Here is an 18,319-nt window from a genome sequence, read left to right on the forward strand (position 1 = left end):
AAACCATTTGTATCCGTAAAGCGGTTTTAGTTTTAGAATATCAATTTCAAGCAATTTTTACCAAAAACAGCCGACTGAAGACACAGCAATCAGTCAAATAGTGTTTGATTGGCACACAGTTGCACCCAATATGAACTCTTATCTAACTTGCCCCGTCCTTATCTCATCTCCCGCCCCGTTTAGTTTGTCACGTGCATATCCGTTGCTGATCCATGTCAGCAACAGTCCTTCTCAAAAGCTCACTGTGCTTCAAACTAATGGGTGTGACACCTCATTAACACATTGAAATTTCAGTATAGTTAACATCTGTTCATTGCAGGCGGTACATTTCACACCCATCTGCTGTTAGTAAAAATCTGCAGTAAAGAGAGGGACGCCTGGCCGATAAATCGATTTTAAGAATTAATGTAATTTTTGTTCTGTTTTTTAATGGTTTCTTTCTTTGTGAATATTATTTTATTATTAGGGGGCTGACAGCACAAATAGAGGGTGAGGGGAAAAAGTTATTTTTAAAAAATTAAACATTCTTTCATTTGTCCACTCTCCGTCAAAATGGATTGGACATTTAGGGCCACCGATGAGTTCAATGAGTGCCCAATAAAGTTCACCGTAAAGTGTTTTAATTGTCTCCTTAAAGTAGGAGGGGGGTTAATCTGAAATAGATCGTCCATGAAATTTTGGGTGAGGAGCGTGTTCATTTTATAAAATATAGGTAGTCCCCGGGTTACGAACGAGTTTCGCCCCAACACTGGCGACGTGATTAACCCTTTATGTACCCCTAAATGACAAAATAATTATCAAAATAGTCTAAAAGTAATGTATTTTGTTTATTGATGGAGGATACACTGCCCTCTGGTGGAAGCGTTGGGTCTGGTTAGATTGTCGCCTTGTATGACTGAGGAGCAGACTCAGACATCTGGTCTCTGCGCTCTGGTTTGGCCCACATCAAGCTGGAAGTTGTTTCAGCTAATATATGTTTGTGTATGTATTTGTAATTAAGCTTAGAGCTACATTTTGTGGAGTTATGTGTGAGTGATTTGCTATGAGAATTGTTAATACATTAGCATTCGAGATTGCCTAATTTGCCAAACACAAGTCTGCTAATTTAATCCACTAAATTTACATATTGATCAGACTATATGGCCGTTTGAACTCCAATTGTTTTGTGTTTTGTTGTTAAAATGCGTGTCATTTTGAAAATAAGTGTACATATTTGTGTTACACCTTTACAAATTGTCACAAGTTAAGGAAGAAGGTAAAGCTGAACAGTGAGGACAGAACATGTGTAAGACAAGGCCCCAAAACCTTATATAAAGAAATGTTGTTTTTAACCTCATCAACTGACATCAAGCTGCAAGGTAATTGTTTTCAACCTTACCAAGCTGACTCCCATAACATCGGCAACCTTCCCAAAACATCGGCAACCTTATCAAGCTGACTCCCAAAACATCGGAATATGAACATAACATGTTTTTCTCGTCAACCGTGTGAAACATCTAACCGCACTCGAGCCGTGTGAAACATCTAATACGGGAGGGGAAGTTACGGGGCGCGGTACTTGCTATAAAGAAGCGACGGAGACAAGTACAATCAGAGTCTGCTGTGGGATTACGCGCGGTCGCCCAGCCTTGGTATTTCTTCGCTCACTATTACTGAGGACGCCCGACTCTCCGTCCTTCCAGCACACGGTAATGAGATTTATGTTATTGCATGTAATCTATGAGCTGAAATACAATTGTTGCTTGTTTGCTTGTACACTTTATACTGTGGGTTAAATAAAATGTGCCGCTTGTTTAACGCAGTGAAGTGTTATTGTTTGCTGTCCATGTAAGTCGCCGACGATCCGCGATCCTGAAGTTAATAATAAGTCATAGCAATTGATTATGAGTTGTGACTATTATATTATTTGATACTGTAATTGATTATAAGCAGTGTCTACTCAAAGAATACTTGTCTGATTGGATATAACAGACAAGTTAACCCATTGTAGCCTGGTGATTGGGTATCAGCCTCGCTACTATTCATTTTCATTGATACTGTGATTGATCATAAGCAGTATCAGAATTGTTTCAAAACAATTATGGCGTCACGGACAGGATTAATAGTATTGATAAATTGATTAGTATTGATTGAAATTGGTCATTGTAATTAAGTAATACTGAGAATTTGTTGTTTGGTAAATTGACTTGAGTAATACTGGGATTGTGTTGTTTTGGGATTTACGTATTACTCGATAAATTGAGTGAACATTCCGGTATATTTTTGGTTTAGCGTTATCAGTAGCGCGGGAAGTGTCGTCGGCGCGCGGGTTCGCGGCCCAGCCAAGCCAGAGAGGTGGGAGTGAATAGCGGGGCGACGCTGAACGACTATAAGACGTTCATGGTGACACTGAACGCTGTCGAACGCGTGAAACGGTATAGCGCGGGGACCGGAAGGGACCGGAAATTTCAAAGTAATACTGAGTGAGACGTAACAGAATAGCGATGTTTCAGAAATTGCGGAATTAATAAACATTGTCTATTAAGCAAAAGTGTGCCTGTTGCTTACTCACTGCGAACCTGGAAAATTTCAAAACAATTTTGGAGTTGTCGGACAGGATTTCCGGAGAACTGCGACTTGGACATGGCTTGTTGTTTGAGTAAAACTTTGGATGAACCCGAAGGGGGTTCTGCTGACTGCGTCTCGGGAGTGCCGGGGTGGGACAGTCGCGAGTATAGAGAAATTGGGAATTCTGCTGACTGCGTCTCGGGAGTGCCGGGGTGGGACAGTCATGAGTATAGAGAAATTGGGACATTGTTAACGCGGAATGGGGGACGCCCTGGTCCGTGGGTTAACATGACAACAGGGGCCAGCCCGACGTCAGTCAAAGATTTACTGACTCAGGTTTTGGTCCGAAAAAGAGCGCCTTTAGGGGGTGTACGAGAAATGAGGTGGATTTGTGTTGACAGTTAGTTCGTCATTGAACTCAAATTGTATGTTTTTTATGTTTGGTCTGGTGTGAGCCACTGGTAGAATGTATGGTGATTTTGATTTGTATTTGAAATTGTGCTGTCCTGTATGATAAGCCATTGGGGATGGTTGTTATTGTGTGACTGAACGTGAGGCTGCGTCGCGTCATGATTCTTTTTTGCGAGGCTCATGTGTAATAGTTGAACGTTTATTGTGTGTGTATAATTGTAGTTATTGTTGCGTGACTGATTATGATTTTTTGCGTGGGATCGTGTGTGAATAGCTGACCGTTTACTGCGCAAAATGGGAAGAAGGGAACGTTTTTCAACATGAGGAGTGCGGCCCTTCGGTGGCCCCTATTTGCAACATGGGGTCCTCGACGGCATTCGCTGGGTTTTTGCCCAAATTGATTATAAGGGGAGGTTGTAATTGCAGCTGGGAATATTCCAGCCTTTTCCTTATATTATTTAGGATAAAATTGAGAAACAAATTGGGAAAACAGGTAAAACAAAAATGATTTTGAAATGGAATTTCATTAGAGATAAGAATAGATTATTGAGCTCAAGTGAAACTTATAGAATGTTAAGGATAATTAATTTAATTGTCAACGAGTTCATGGATTAAACTGTGTTTAGACATTTGATTAACTGATTAATCGAATATGACTGAGGGTGGGGACAGCTGCATGCCAGCATCTGCCTGATCAACAGATGACGGTATTCCAGTTCCCGCCCAGAAGTTCAAAACAACAAGGATTATTGATAGTGTTGACAAATTATGTTAATGGGAACAGTGATAAAGTGATTATTCACCTTGATGCGGCTGTAACAGTTGAGGTGTGGTATTGGCAACTTAAGGGTTAATAATGTACACTTACTGTCATGAGTTGCTTTATTGATAACTTGAACACTGTCATGAGTTGCTTTATTGACAACTTGAATTTGACTGTCATGAGTTGCTTTATTGATAATTTGAATTTGAAATTTTTTCTTAAGGAATTTTGAAGATACGAAATATTGTCTAGGCTTACGGCTTTTGGATCGCATGCTGATGGAATTTGGCTGTCTTTGTTCGGCTGTGACCTCAGTGGCTAATAGACAATTCTAGATTTTGTCGTCACGTGGAATAGTGGCCAATTTTGTAATGAGTGACCATGGCAAAATTTATAATGTATGTAATTACAGTAAATTACAAAAGACTGAATTGAACAATCTGGAGAGAGAAGTGAATATTGGCGCTTCGCCAAGTGGAAATAATTATAACGATTTTGACTTTGCGATGTTAGAAAGAAGGTGCTTTTTGTGCCATCAAAGGGTACATTTAGCCAGGGAATGTGAGTGGAAGACATACAGGACAACTTATAAGATTGCAGAAACCGCCGAGTTACCTGTTCGAGCTACTCCGGGTTCGGCTGGTCTTGATTTACGACTCAAATGTCCCAGGGGGCACTACGGGCACATTTTACCTAGATCTGGATTGTCACTTAAAGGGGTAACTATACTTGCTGGGGGTTATTGATGCTGATTATCAAGGCGAATTGGGGGTTGTAATATACAATTTGACTTCAGAACCGTTTATTGTGAAATCTGACGGGAAAAATTGATACAAAAATGTGTCTGGTCCGAAGCGTTTGAAATCTCTTCTGCTTCTTCCAGCCTGACAATTGATAATGTGATGTGGAGGCGGTTTATTGGGACATCTACTGGGAGATCGCTACGGCTCTGCATGGTGGAGGACGCTAGGGGAGTCCGGTGTCCAAGGAAGGTCGTCCCTGCTCCTCTGGACCCCCCCCCCCCCTGCACCCCAGGAGTCAACAATACAGGAAGGGTTCGCAGGGCTCCCATGGTGGCTGCAGGATGCCTCATCACGGTCACGTCTGAAACACCTGTCGGTCGGTCTGTGGCATCTCGACAACAAAACGTGTCACTCACGCAATGGCACTGAGTGGATGACCGAGGTCACGTCTGACCTATGGATCTCGAACAGCACGGAAGTTCGAGGGATCGGATGAATTGCTCCTGTTCCTTTGGATCCCCCTTCTGGTCCCTTTGCCCCCTTGTTTGCCCCCTTTGTCCCCAGATTGAAGAAAACGCACACGGAGATTCACTGGATCGTCTTGTTTCCCCCTTTCCCCACATGTGCCGCACGGAAACAGCGTGCATGGTACGACACCCTTCTGGGTGGAACCGGAACCGTGTTAAGCATCTCTAACACGATTGATGGAGAAGTCACCAGAACTATGTTGTCTAACACCGGAAGTGACATTGCGCACGGTCTCTCGACCGTAGGGCTTTGGATGCCCACATCTATCGCGCCTCATGAAGAAGCGGCATCTTTTTTCTTAGCACAATTGTCATGGGATAAAGGGATGTGGGATGCAACACAAGAAGTATTAACACCTATAATTGATACATGTACACCTTTGACACAATCAGTGATAACTACGAAAATGCACTGGAAAGTTGTATTCCCTGTTTTTCCATCGTGTGCTCGGAGGAAGAGAGAATGGTATGACACATTGTTAGGGGGAACCGGAACATTATTGGGGGTATCTCATACCGTGGATAATGAAGTAACGCGATATAAATTAGCTGGGACCGGACAGGGAACTCATGATGCCTTACTAAAAGTAGGAATGTGGCTTCCTAATTCAATGGTGGGACAAAAAGAAAATGCTAAACTGTGGATAAATGTATTTAAAAGGGAATTAAACATGTGGAACGCCACTAGTGAAGTGTTAACCAACGTAACTAAACAGCTAAACTGGACCACATGTAGCATACAATACTTACATGCACAGACGCAAAAAGAGCGTTTTGTACGAATGATGACTACAGGGAATTACCGGGAGTGGCGAAGTGTTTGGAATATATCCTCTGAGTTATGGCTACAGTTACATTCGGAATATACGATTTGTAATACGACCGAATGCAGGGGATATTGGACACAATACACAGTAACCTCAAACGTTACCGTATGTAAATTCCAGGTATTACCCGTAATAACTGAACTAGGCTATTGGTTTTTGCATGTGGAAGGTGAATGGTTTAATTCGGGAACGAACCAAACCTTTAATACCGATCTTTGCGAAAACACAGATAAAGGACTAGCTTGTAAATTGCATCACGAATTTGTTAATCCTTGCTTAACAAAAGTAGACTTCGCCTTATGCGATTGGTTAAGGGAACCTAGTAGGGACATTTTGTGGCAGGTAGGACCACATACCCTTTGTGTGGCCACTGCCCAAAATCACTCCATGTTGCCAACGGTTCCATTTGTAGGATGCCTATATAATGTTCGTTTCTTTCAGTGGGGAAACGGGACGTATTGGTTGACAAATTACACAGTTGCTAGCCGGTTTACGGCTGTGCAATGGGAAGTGTTACGTACACAATGGCAAATCTCTTTGGAGCGTTTCAAATGCGCATTGGAACAATCCACTGAGATAAAAAAATTGATTAAGTCGCATGCGTCGTCCAATGTTTCCCAACTGATGGTATCAACATTGATGGCTAAAGGAGAAATTTTGCATGCTGCTAAAATTATTCAGCAACAATCTGCTCATCATTGGTGGGAAACGTTGCTTCCACCAATGATATTGGTCTTAATAGCTATTGCTTTGACTACGCTATGTAATATGGGAATTTGTTGCTATGTCAAACGTCTAGAGGACCAGGTTGCCCGGAAAATATTTCATCAGTTAGAATTATGAGGGTACTGGTAGAAACAATAGACTTGGACGGGGTAGATGCATGCGTAGTAACTATAACTACTGAAGAAGGGAGGCATATCTTGGACTACCAAGATATGAGGGGTGGATTCTTTTATCGCCGTATAGAGCGACACCCTGACCGTGTAAATATGCTTATAGCAGCGGTGTATGAAATAGTAGCCGACCATCATTCATTTGTTTATGCTAATTTGCGGGGGGATCCCTGGTTTCAATGGATTCAGCAAAATTGGAGACACTATGCAGTAGGATTAATAAATTAGAGTTGATTTGGTTTAAAACACCAGGAGTGGAATGTAAGACAAGGCCCCAAAACCTTATATAAAGAAATGTTGTTTTTAACCTCATCAACTGACATCAAGCTGCAAGGTAATTGTTTTCAACCTTACCAAGCTGACTCCCATAACATCGGCAACCTTCCCAAAACATCGGCAACCTTATCAAGCTGACTCCCAAAACATCGGAATATGAACATAACATGTTTTTCTCGTCAACCGTGTGAAACATCTAACCGCACTCGAGCCGTGTGAAACATCTAATACGGGAGGGGAAGTTACGGGGCGCGGTACTTGCTATAAAGAAGCGACGGAGACAAGTACAATCAGAGTCAGCTGCGGGTCTTCGCGCCGACGCCCAGCCTTGGTGTTTCTTTGCTCGCTTTACCGAGGACGCCCGGCTCTCCGTCCTTCCAGCACACGGTAATGAGATTTATGTTATTGCATGTAATCTATGAGCTGAAATACAATTGTTGCTTGTTTGCTTGTACACTTTATACTGTGGGTTAAATAAAATGTGCCGCTTGTTTAACGCAGTGAAGTGTTATTGTTTGCTGTCCATGTAAGTCGCCGACGATCCGCGATCCTGAAGTTAATAATAAGTCATAGCAATTGATTATGAGTTGTGACTATTATATTATTTGATACTGTAATTGATTATAAGCAGTGTCTACTCGAAGAATACTTGTCTGATTGGATATAACAGACAAATTAACCCATTGTAGCCTGGTGATTGGGTATCAGCCTCGCTACTATTCATTTTCATTGATACTGTGATTGATCATAAGCAGTATCAGAATTGTTTCAAAACAACATGTCATATTAAAGTAAAAAAATAAGATACTGTGAGGTACAATAAGGTACTGTTTATGCGACACAAAAAAAAAAGAATGGCGGACGAGATTCCGGCGTCGTAAAGTCAAGATCGCGTACGTCGAGCACGTCGTAACTGTATTTGTTTTGGAGCAGATATTAACATCCATATCGAGTCAATATATAACCTAAACTACATTTAAATAAACACTATTAGCTTATTGGTTTAGGTTGCAACTGAGTGCCAAATTTTAATTTTGGCACATTGATACAGATTTTTTTCAGGCTATAAAGCTCACGGATTCTCCGACTTAAACTCAGGTTTCATTTATTCAAACTGTAAAAACAAGTGAGTGACTATCCCCCAAACTATCAGGTCAATACCCACATGGTGTAAGAGGATGGAGGGAAGATCTATAATTAACAGGCACATGTCCAGTTGCCTCTAGGGGCCCATGCACTGGATCTAACATCTTTTCAGCTTGGGTCGGTATGTCGGAAGCATTCCAAAATGCCACGTCATGGTAAAACTTCCATGCAAGTATGTGCTTCTATTTTTGAAACAGCAAGGAACCGCCGCCGTGCGACCAAGACGGACCAGTCGCGGCAGACAGGGACTTCCCTTTATGCCGAGCGCTGATGGGAGAGCAGCTGGCTTCACATTCACACTCCTGCTAGGACTGACATGAGCAAACTGCAGTGTTATCTCCTACGAAGTCCTCAAACGAGGCCATTCACAGTGTGCAGCTAAAGTGAGAGTCCTTCGGCATACAGTTGCTGCCATATGTACAGTATTTGATCATTTTATATTTTAGCCCTTCATTGCCAAAAGTATCACATTTGATACACTTAGAATTTCATGATTGTGACACCAATTCAGAATTTTGACATTTCTTTCCCGCCAAAAATGATGGATGCAAGTCAACACATGCATCTGCAGGTTCCATAAGATAAAAAAATCAGGATTTAGCAAGGGTTATAGATATTAGAGTACTTATTACACATATTCATTTTGATTATTATTATTATTATTATTTTTTTTTTACAAATTTGAAAAAAGGCTCCATTAAGCACAACTGAAGGGTGCGTTCAATGACCACTACAAAAAGAGTTTCAAAACTATTCCTTCAATTACAACCATAGACACAAATGAAAGGCTCAGAACACCAAAATGTGATCAAAATAGTGTAAAAATAACATACAAAGGTGCAGTTTGTGAACCAATAGATTATTTTTAGCATTTTGAAAAGGATTTTTACTCTATCGTGGGTCAGGTTGAACATTTTATTTTGTGTTAAATCTTAGTTTATGGTGTGCATTTTGAAATGTCCGTACCATTTAAATAATATGTTAGGTTGAACTTTTCATTTAGTGTTGAATCTTATTTTATGTTGTGCATTTTGAAATGTCCGTACCATTTAAATAATATGTTTGGGTTTCAGAATCAGTTTCCGTATATTTGAGTTTGGCCAAGAATATTCATGTTAGTGCATTCCTACTGAGAAGTTTTAATATGTGCATATTTACTGTAACAATGACTAAAGTTCCGTTTTGGCAAAAGGCAGATTAGTTGTGGAACATGGCAGATTCTTTTCTACGAGCCCATTTATAGTATATTTATTTGTGGACACAATCCACAAAGTAAAAACATTTTTTTTAAAAAAACAATATGAGACACACTCAGTAACTCACCTTGTCTCCACTGGAATAGAAGAAGTAGCGCAGACGTACGATGTTACAGTGGTCCAATTTTCTCATAATTTGCAGCTCGCGGTTCTAAAGAAAACACAGAAAGGGGAATATATAGTTCATTTTGTAAATATATATGTACTATTATACACTTACACGGGGCATTTTAAAAATTAAAATAAAAAACACTTAAGGATTAGCGTCCTGTTTACCTTTTTATCATATTCATATTATGCAAAACCAGAAGTACCCTTTTGCAATATAATGCGTGTGTATGCAAGTGTGAGCAAGCATCCATTTGCCACTCGACTGAAATCTGATCCTTCATATGGGTGCAAGGAGAGCTATCTCATAATGCATCAGTAGCTCTGTCTCTCATTAATTCAATGACACTCTTAGATGAAATCAACTGCCTTTCCGTAAAAAGTGGAGAATGACACAACGTCGTGTCACAAAAAATCTGCAAGGGATAAAAATAAATAAATGAACATGATTTAAAAACAAAAAAACCACACACAAAAAAAACGAAGGTTGTTTATGCCAGCTGGCAATCGTGTGAAGAGATTTAACTCTTATCTATAAGCAAGAACCACAGAGCTAGCCTTTTATTTAAAAGGCAAGGATTAAAAAAACGAAAAAAATAGAAAATGTATGCTAGTCAACCGCTGGGTTTTTCAAAGTAGCATGCCAAGCTAACCACAGGTTAACCACAAAGTAGCAGCATAATCGCATCGTCTGGGCAGACACAAACAAGCTAACAAACATTTAGCAATTTCAGACAGATGCAGAAGAAGGTAAAAATAAAACACAAAAACACCACGTGCCATGAAGTGACTTCATTTTATTGCACAGCACTAGCAGCAACTGCTCTGGCAAGAAGTTCAACTTCATGCATGGCATACTGGACATACAAAAGCAATGAATATAGCTAATTTTCCACTCAGTATAAAAGGAGCAAATAAAGTAACTCACTCACTTCCAGCCCAGTATTCACAGAATATATGTTGTAGTAGTAAAAAAGCAGAACATTTATATTAAAAATAACAATAACAGCAATGGTGGCTGTCAAAGTCGATGGCAACCAAATAGTTTAAAGCGTCCCCCTAAGTGGAATGAGAAAACAGACTGAAGGTTGCAGTCATTGCACTGTATTTTTAAGTATTAAAATATCTCCAAAATTAAATCATTGCCTGCCACCGACAACAATAGATGTCTGGGAGGGTTATCTGTGAATGCACATCTTTCAGTTTGCCGCTCCCGTTCGAAATGAATTTGCCGTCTTGCGAGCCAACGGTTTAGTAATAAGGTTGGCTAAATGGTTTAAACACAATGTCATCAATTGGTATTTTAAGAAACTGTGTGCAACAGAGCAGCATCACACAAACTGTGAACCAACAGCTCATCCGTCAAAGTGACTCAAAGTCAGGTAGGTAGCGTGCGTGCGGTGTTGTTCGGGAAGAAAGTGCACATTTCCACGCTAGCACCAAAATGAAAGCAGACATCACTTTGTACTCGTACTTTTTCTTTAGAAGACAACAACAACCAAGTTTACAGTGCTGCGTTCGGCCTGAAACCTTATGATGGCCTTCTATTTACCGCATTTTTCTAGCTATAAGCAGCTACTTAGTTAATTTATGTGTGCACATTTTATTTTTTTTAACATGCTATCTTTATGCTTTGTTTTTTTCATTTACCTATTTATTTTGCTCAGCGTCATGGTGACGTTGCCACTTTGGGTGATTTCAGAGTCTCTAGCTACTAGTGCCAGTGTTCCGTTCGCCAGTGGGGTGCTTTGTCCGTCGCACCTTTGGCTTTGGTGCTACATTTGTAAGAAGGTGTGTCATTTACAGGTACAGGCCAACATCTTGTCAAGAGAAGACCCTTGATACCACTACAGTGACATCAATAAGGATCATCATGGGTGGGCATACAGATTTTTGAAAAAAAGAAAAAAGGCTATCCATACTTTGCTAGGATTCTGCTGTGCTAGTCAGGATTACGAGACATATTGTCGAAGGAGTCTCAATCTGAAGAACAAGTTAAATCAGATTTCAAAAGAACGAACGATCAGTGTGCAACGACCAAGCTGTTATGCTAGTGCTGACAGCTGTTAGTCCGAATTACTTAAAATTTAAAGAGTATTCTGTCCTTTACAAACAAGTCAACGTCATTAAGCATGTGCCGGTTACCGTTTTCAAGGTACCATGGTATGAAAACGTCAAGGTTTCAAAACCGCTAAATTGACCGTTATTCTGTCCCTACGGTATTAGCTATTTTTTATGTCCCAAAAAGGACAGGTTGTTGCTCAGTGTCAGTGAGTCAGCTGTGCTGCACGTTGGCTGGACGACGTGAAACACCTGAACTTTTCCCCCCATCAAAGAAAAAGAAGTCGCTGGTATGGTACTACTTCGGGTACAGGAAAGTTAGACAGCCGCGGCTTAGGTGGGCCAACTGACATGAAAAACATGTTTGCAGGGGATGGCTATGAGAGAAGGCAATATCTCGAATATGAGTTCGCATTTATACAAAACTAAAGGTTAGTAAACACAAGGGGTATGCCATCTTAGGCACCCCACGATTCGATTCAATTATGGTTCAGGGTGCTACGATTCGATTATTGAACGATGATCACAGTATGGACGATGATCACGATGATCACGGTTATCACGATTATTGATGCATCGTACTAGGGGTGTGACAAAATATCGAAATGGTGATATATTGTGATACTTTGTATCCCAAAAGGTTATCGATATGCTCCTGCCAAGCATCGAGATATTGTTTTAAAACGGTGTCAATGTCTACAAAAAAAATGAAAACAAACCAACAAGTTGCTACCAAAATCTTCCACCGTAATAGCGTCTCAGGTAACTCTAAGGCTGCACTGACGGTGCTCGACTAGAGGGTTTGTGTACTCATCTCTTATAGACGCACACGGGTCTTAGCAACACACTCAGGACATTTTTCATTTGACATGACTTGAAACTACGACTGCAAAACTGAAAGACAAAGAGCAACGAACTATCTCTCTTCCCCTCTCACTCTAAAAAATAACTTGCGCACAAAAGTGTGACCGCCAGGTCCCTGCCTGTCTCATACACGAATGTATTTTCCAGTGTTTTAAAAAGGAGTAAATCTCTCGCTCAGTAACCGGCAGCATCCATCATAACGTTGTGTGTGCGTCCATTAAAGGTGTCACGTGTCTTGAATTTCGTTCTGCTACGAGCGGCGGTCATAAAGTTATTAGGGAAAATCCTCGTTTTTGATCCTTTATGTGTCGTAATCGAATTGTCACGTGTCGAATCGCGATGCATCTAATAATCAATTTTTTGGAACTCCCTTAGTAAACGCTGGCCTGAACGTTTCCCACTAGCTGCGAGAGTTAACTCCAGCGTGTGTAGGGTGTCTAGCAGTATGAAAACAAACTGTAATGTAAGCTTGTTAACGAGGCAGATAATGTGGCTGATTCGTGTGCCAATTTAATTTTATTTAGAATATGTCATTTATGTTTTGTTGCTTTATTTAACTTAACATTACACTTATATTCCAATTTGCTAATATGTTGTTTTGAGAATTAAGAATTCTGTTCAATGGAAAAAAAGTTTTTTTGTCACCCAGATATCTCAAAATAAAACATTTTAGAGCTGTAATTGCAATACCGTGACACCATGAAACCGTGATATTTTTGCTTAAGGTTATTATACCGTCAGAATCTTATACCATATGTATTTGTTTTATTCTTCAGAATTGTAGAAAACTTTGTTTTGCTGTGAAGTGCTTTGTGGTTTCAGACTGGCTGTGAACCCACGAGTGTTTGTCTGGCCTCTGAATGATGAGGACGAACCTCGGCTTGTTGATGTTTACTTGGTTAACTCTTTTACTGCCGTTGATGATGACAGACGTCCAATTATATGGCTCTTTTGATCAATCTGTTAAGAATTTAAATGTGTTTATCACAGTTAGAAGTCCAGTCCATTTGAACTGGGAGCATGGTGCTCGTTCATTCACTGCCAGTCCGCCCACTTCAAATGGATTAGATGAATATCATTGTAAGTGGCAGCCACTGAAATAATCAAGAGATATTTTGATGAGTCAAACTTTTCCCAGTAATATCTTCCTAAGTAAATATCCCAAATTAAAACGTGGGCACAGGCAGCTGATGATTTAGTGCAGCTTCCTTTGTATATTTTCTTAAATTTGTGTTGGAGATGGCTTGCTCTCGTTGGAAATGCAATCTTAAGCGTGGTGACGCATTCCTAAAACTGTAGAGAAAAACTGATTTACCTTAAACCTCTTGTCCTGCAGCACCTTCTTGATAGCCACCAGCTCTCCGGAGTCGCACAGCTTGGCCTGATACACGACGCCGAACGAGCCGTTGCCGATCACCTTCGTGTCAGTGTAACTCACTTCCTGTGGCCGGTCAGGGCCTTGGCCTGGAGTGGCCATTACTGTTGTTACCTTACTGCCATCTTTATCCCCTGAGAGAGAACCAGAGAAAGCATGTCAAAGGAAGAAAGTGGAAAATACGTTTCAGAGTTCATTGAGTCTCATCTAGGCACAGAGAGTTATCAAACTAGTCTATTGTAGTATCACTGACCCGAGACAGCGTTATAACACTCAGCCTACATAAATCAGCAGGGCCTTTCCAGGCCGCCTCTTCACTTCCTCGAACTGTGAAAAGAATCTGTTCGCACGCACAGAGATTTCTCACAACTAAAATGTGCGCATGAGCAATCAGGACAGCAAAGTAAATGTCAGATAACTTGATAAGAACATTTCTAATTACAGCCGTCGGTGATGCTCGGAGTCGAGAGAAAATGTGTGATGTCTCTATTACAGAGCGACCATAACGCTACGTCAGAAACACTGAACGACTGCTCATCCTCTAGTTCTCTTTTGGTAAGGAATCAAAGTGAATAAGTGACTCATTTTGTTCCCATCACTTGCGAGCAAGAAGCGAGGGGGAGATGTAAAGGAAGGGGTGAGGAAAGCAGAGGGAGCGACGCGGAAGGCCACAGCTTTAAAAGGCTCAACAAGCCTGCTCATTGTTCTTGGTCGACGCCACGGCCTCACCCCCCGCAAAAACAAAACCTTATGAGCAAATGTGTGGGTGTGTCAATGTATGGCGCATGAGCTCACAGCTACAGAGCTAGAGAGAGATAAGAGCGCGAGATAGAGTGCAAGCGAGATAGCTAGGTAGCTCCATAGATACAAAATTTGGTTCAATGGAAATATTATAACAACTATAATAACTCATTAAACACACCTCGATAAAACTGATGGTGCAGTTAACTTTATGTTTTGCTACATTACCTTGTTTTAAAACTTACAATGAGACTTTGGTAAAAGAGCTACCTGAATAGACGGATGGCAGGAAAAATGTAACAAGCCTCGACAAAATGATAGTAATCTTATCTTCACAACTCAATCTTCTTTCAAGCTTTTCAGACACTGCTAAATCAAACAATTTCTAAAACCTATTATGAAACAGACCAGGACATGTTAAACCTCCTCAGCTGGTTGCGTAATGACACACCGAACTGATGGAGATGGAAGTTATTGATTATTTGGTCAAATATCAACCTTAATTGGCAATCATTAGTCCATTTTATAATACTGTGTGCCATCATTTCTTAAACTTCTGATACTCGTGTTGAGAGAAACCATAATTAAACCATTATGACACATGAATAATTAGTTTTATTAGTGTCTGCAAAAGAATGAACTTAACAAATATTGTTAGCTTGTATATTTTCACAGCTAAATATTAATTGCAGTGTTGAGAAAATGCTAAACCGTGCAACCCTAATTTGCCAACGCGTGTATGTATAAAATGTAATAAATAAGCCATTCGAGTAAGAAAGGACACACGACTGTATGCTCGTTATTAACAGCTAGCTTAAGGTAGCATAATAATTAACATTCTTGATCAGTACTAAGAACAAAGACTGAAAGTGCATGTGACACAAAAAAAGCATGTTTATTTCATAATTCAAGCGGTATTTTATGCTCCTGAATGATATGGACCGCTTGGATGTGTGTGGAAGCGATCGCTATTTTTATTTCGTTTTTTGAATCCCGCGCCATGAAAATGAGTGACTTCCGGCTTCGGTCTTGCATTGAGGAGGAGGGCGCTGTGACGCGTACGGGTGAAGGCGTCCTCTTCGCTATACAGCCGTACTGTTGAGTACGAGGACTAAGGATTCAGCTGATTTTGCGGATTAATACGTTTATTTTTCGCATCACGCCAGCCAAACGGCTACAGAAAAATTTTGCTGTATGCGGGAGAGGCGTGTGCGCCTTTTTGGAGTTTCAAAAGGTTCCCATTCACCGTGGATATTGGCCAAAACAAGCCCTACTGCTGTGGGACCATTGGACTTAAGAGGAAGTGAGTAAACATTGTGTTTTGTATTATGTCAAATACTGGGATCATTTTAATATGTAGGTGGCTTGCATATTGTGGCTGACATGCATGCGGGGCGGCTATTTTTCGGCACAAGACCAGCGGCTTGTCGCACATCCATCCGCCGGGAGAGTACGATATTCGGCTTATTGTGCTCATGTGCCCGATGTTCTGTCAATTTTTCCGATCGATCAGAAATTGCAACTTTGAGTTAAAAATAGCCGCAAATACAGCGATTACAAAGTAAACACTACAAACTTTCTTTAAATTAAGGACTACTTACGTTTGATCATTGATAGGCATGTAAAAACCTCTCCTCATGCACATTAGCTGCACATTAGCTGCACAACAACTGCAGTTGCCCTCCTCCAGGGAACGAGCTGTAAATTGCTCTCTGGCGAAGACAATCGACAACCCGGTCGTCACTTCAAAACATCCGAGCTAGTTATGTGCGATTTTCCGCTTCGAAGACTTTGAAACATCACTCGGTTCGGGTTAGCATGTCGGCTAGCTGTCACGCCTCTTGGTTTGTTTACATTCTCTGAAGCCGGGGAACGGAAATGACATATGTCCGATTTAGGTGTCATAAAATATCGTGGTGCAACAGTAAAGGTGAAGTCGACAGTTTTGACCATTATGGAGTAATTTTGCCATGTCGTCCTGAATAAGTGCATTTTTATTATTTCATATTCCATTTAGCACAAGACTGTTATTTGTCATGACCATGTCATTTATTTAGCAATTGGGGAAAATACTTGGATAAAAAGAATATCCTGTAAAAATATTGAAGTAAAGAGACTGAAACAATGACATTTTGCAGCTCTCTTCGTCGCGTTTTCCTTGTTGTGAATAGTTCCCCCTCGACGGGCTGACTGGTCCTTCTCAAGCCATTTATTTAGCTATTGGGGAAAATACTTGGATAAAAAGAATATCCTGTAAAAATATTGGAGTAGAGAGACTGAAACAATGAAATTTTGCGGCTCTCTTCGTCGCGTTTTCCTCCTTCTGAATAATTCCCCCTCAATGGGCTGAATAGTAAAACTGATGAACCAGTCTCTTGCTGACGTCATCCACCTGTTGGGGACGCTGGAGCCCCATAATGGTAGGCGTAGCTAACCGGCAGATTAAAAGACTAATTTCTCGTCATGTGCGCTTTGCTAAATTGTTGTATATAGTCGAATCTAGAGCTGGGAATCTTTGGGCACCTAACGATTCGATTACGATTACGATTCAGAGGCTCCGATTCGATTATAAAACGATTATTGATGCACCCCCCTCCTTTTTTTTTTTTTTTATGTTTTGTACATTAGTTCCATAATTGTTCAAAAATACTCTCAGGCTAAACCAAACTACTATTTCAGTATCAAGTTAACATATAGCAGTAAACAAATATACAAAAATAACAGTAAATAAAAAACTCCAGTCCCCATTCTGTATCAGCAGCTTTAAACTACATTCAATTAATTTAATGTTGTGAATCAACCGTTAAAGTTGTTAAAATTGCTCCCGTTATTCCATAATTTCCCTTTTGTCTACTTTCGACATTTGAAAGTTTTAAAACTATTTTAAAGATAGATTCAAGTCAATATTTTACCAATTTAGGAGTATTTTAGATAAAAAGTTAATTAGGTTTGCTTGGAAGGTTCACTACAACAGCCTTGCAGGGAAGTGTACTGCTTTAAGATGGCGGCCGTTTACTAACGCTCGCATCTAGCTTTTTGTAGGTGTGCTGCTAACGCTACCGAATCTATATTGCATCTAGTCCTATATAAATTATATCTACCATAACATTATGTGGATGTACTTTGTAGCAGCTTTTCGGCAGCAGTCAGGTATGTTGTTGTGTTTTTTTATCTCGTGGCATGAGTTGAGCTAGAGCCATGAGTTGAGCATTGGCATTACCCGAGGGGCCGGGTAATGAGAGGCATGATGTTTAGCTACTCTCGCTCCGTTCCTCATTGACCGCGTGGCGCGCTGAGTGTGTTGTACTTCCGCTTTACTTGGCATATTTCAATAATCGGAATTTGGATGTTTGTGAATCGTTCTCCAATCTTCCACGGCCGGATCGCGAATAATCTAAGAATCGGAAATTTTGCACACCTCTAGTCGAATCGTCTCAAAATATGATTCTAATTCACATAATAACGCTATTTAAGACTTTTCTTCTCCTGTCGTATGCTCTTTAAGGGACTGCGACAGTTGTGCTGGTGAAACTAGCATGAGGTGCTTGTTTAAAAGGTTTTAGCTTACATCGCCGCCACATTCAGTTTTTGGCGGTTTTATTTCAGTAAATAAAGTCTGCCAAACTGTAAAGGTTGTGAACTGGGAACCAAACGTTAAGTGTCATCGCCAACTTATGTCGTCAATTAAAATGTTTATAGGTACGTCTTGGACAAACCAAATGATTAGATCAGGTATCATGGGTAATAGGTATCATTTAAAATTTGCCAGTGACCTCAC

The 18,319-nt window shown here is 40.5% G+C and overlaps 1 protein-coding gene across 3 annotated transcripts in view; it reads right to left on the reverse strand.

Annotated features, from left to right (window-relative positions):
- Nucleotides 1–18,319, reverse strand: part of gsk3ba (glycogen synthase kinase 3 beta, genome duplicate a) — a 54,282-nt gene that overhangs the window by 31,615 nt on the left and 4,348 nt on the right. For all 3 annotated transcript variants that reach the window (XM_057851765.1, XM_057851764.1, XM_057851762.1), the window contains exons 2-3: nt 13,741–13,934; nt 9,460–9,543 (exon numbers count right to left, since the gene is read on the reverse strand). In XM_057851765.1, the coding sequence (XP_057707748.1) occupies nt 9,460–9,543; nt 13,741–13,934 (278 nt within the window). The remainder of the gene's footprint in view (nt 1–9,459; nt 9,544–13,740; nt 13,935–18,319) is intronic.

The sequence above is a fragment of the Corythoichthys intestinalis genome, chromosome 12, assembly GCF_030265065.1.
Source record: "Corythoichthys intestinalis isolate RoL2023-P3 chromosome 12, ASM3026506v1, whole genome shotgun sequence".
Taxonomy (NCBI): Eukaryota; Metazoa; Chordata; class Actinopteri; order Syngnathiformes; family Syngnathidae; genus Corythoichthys; species Corythoichthys intestinalis.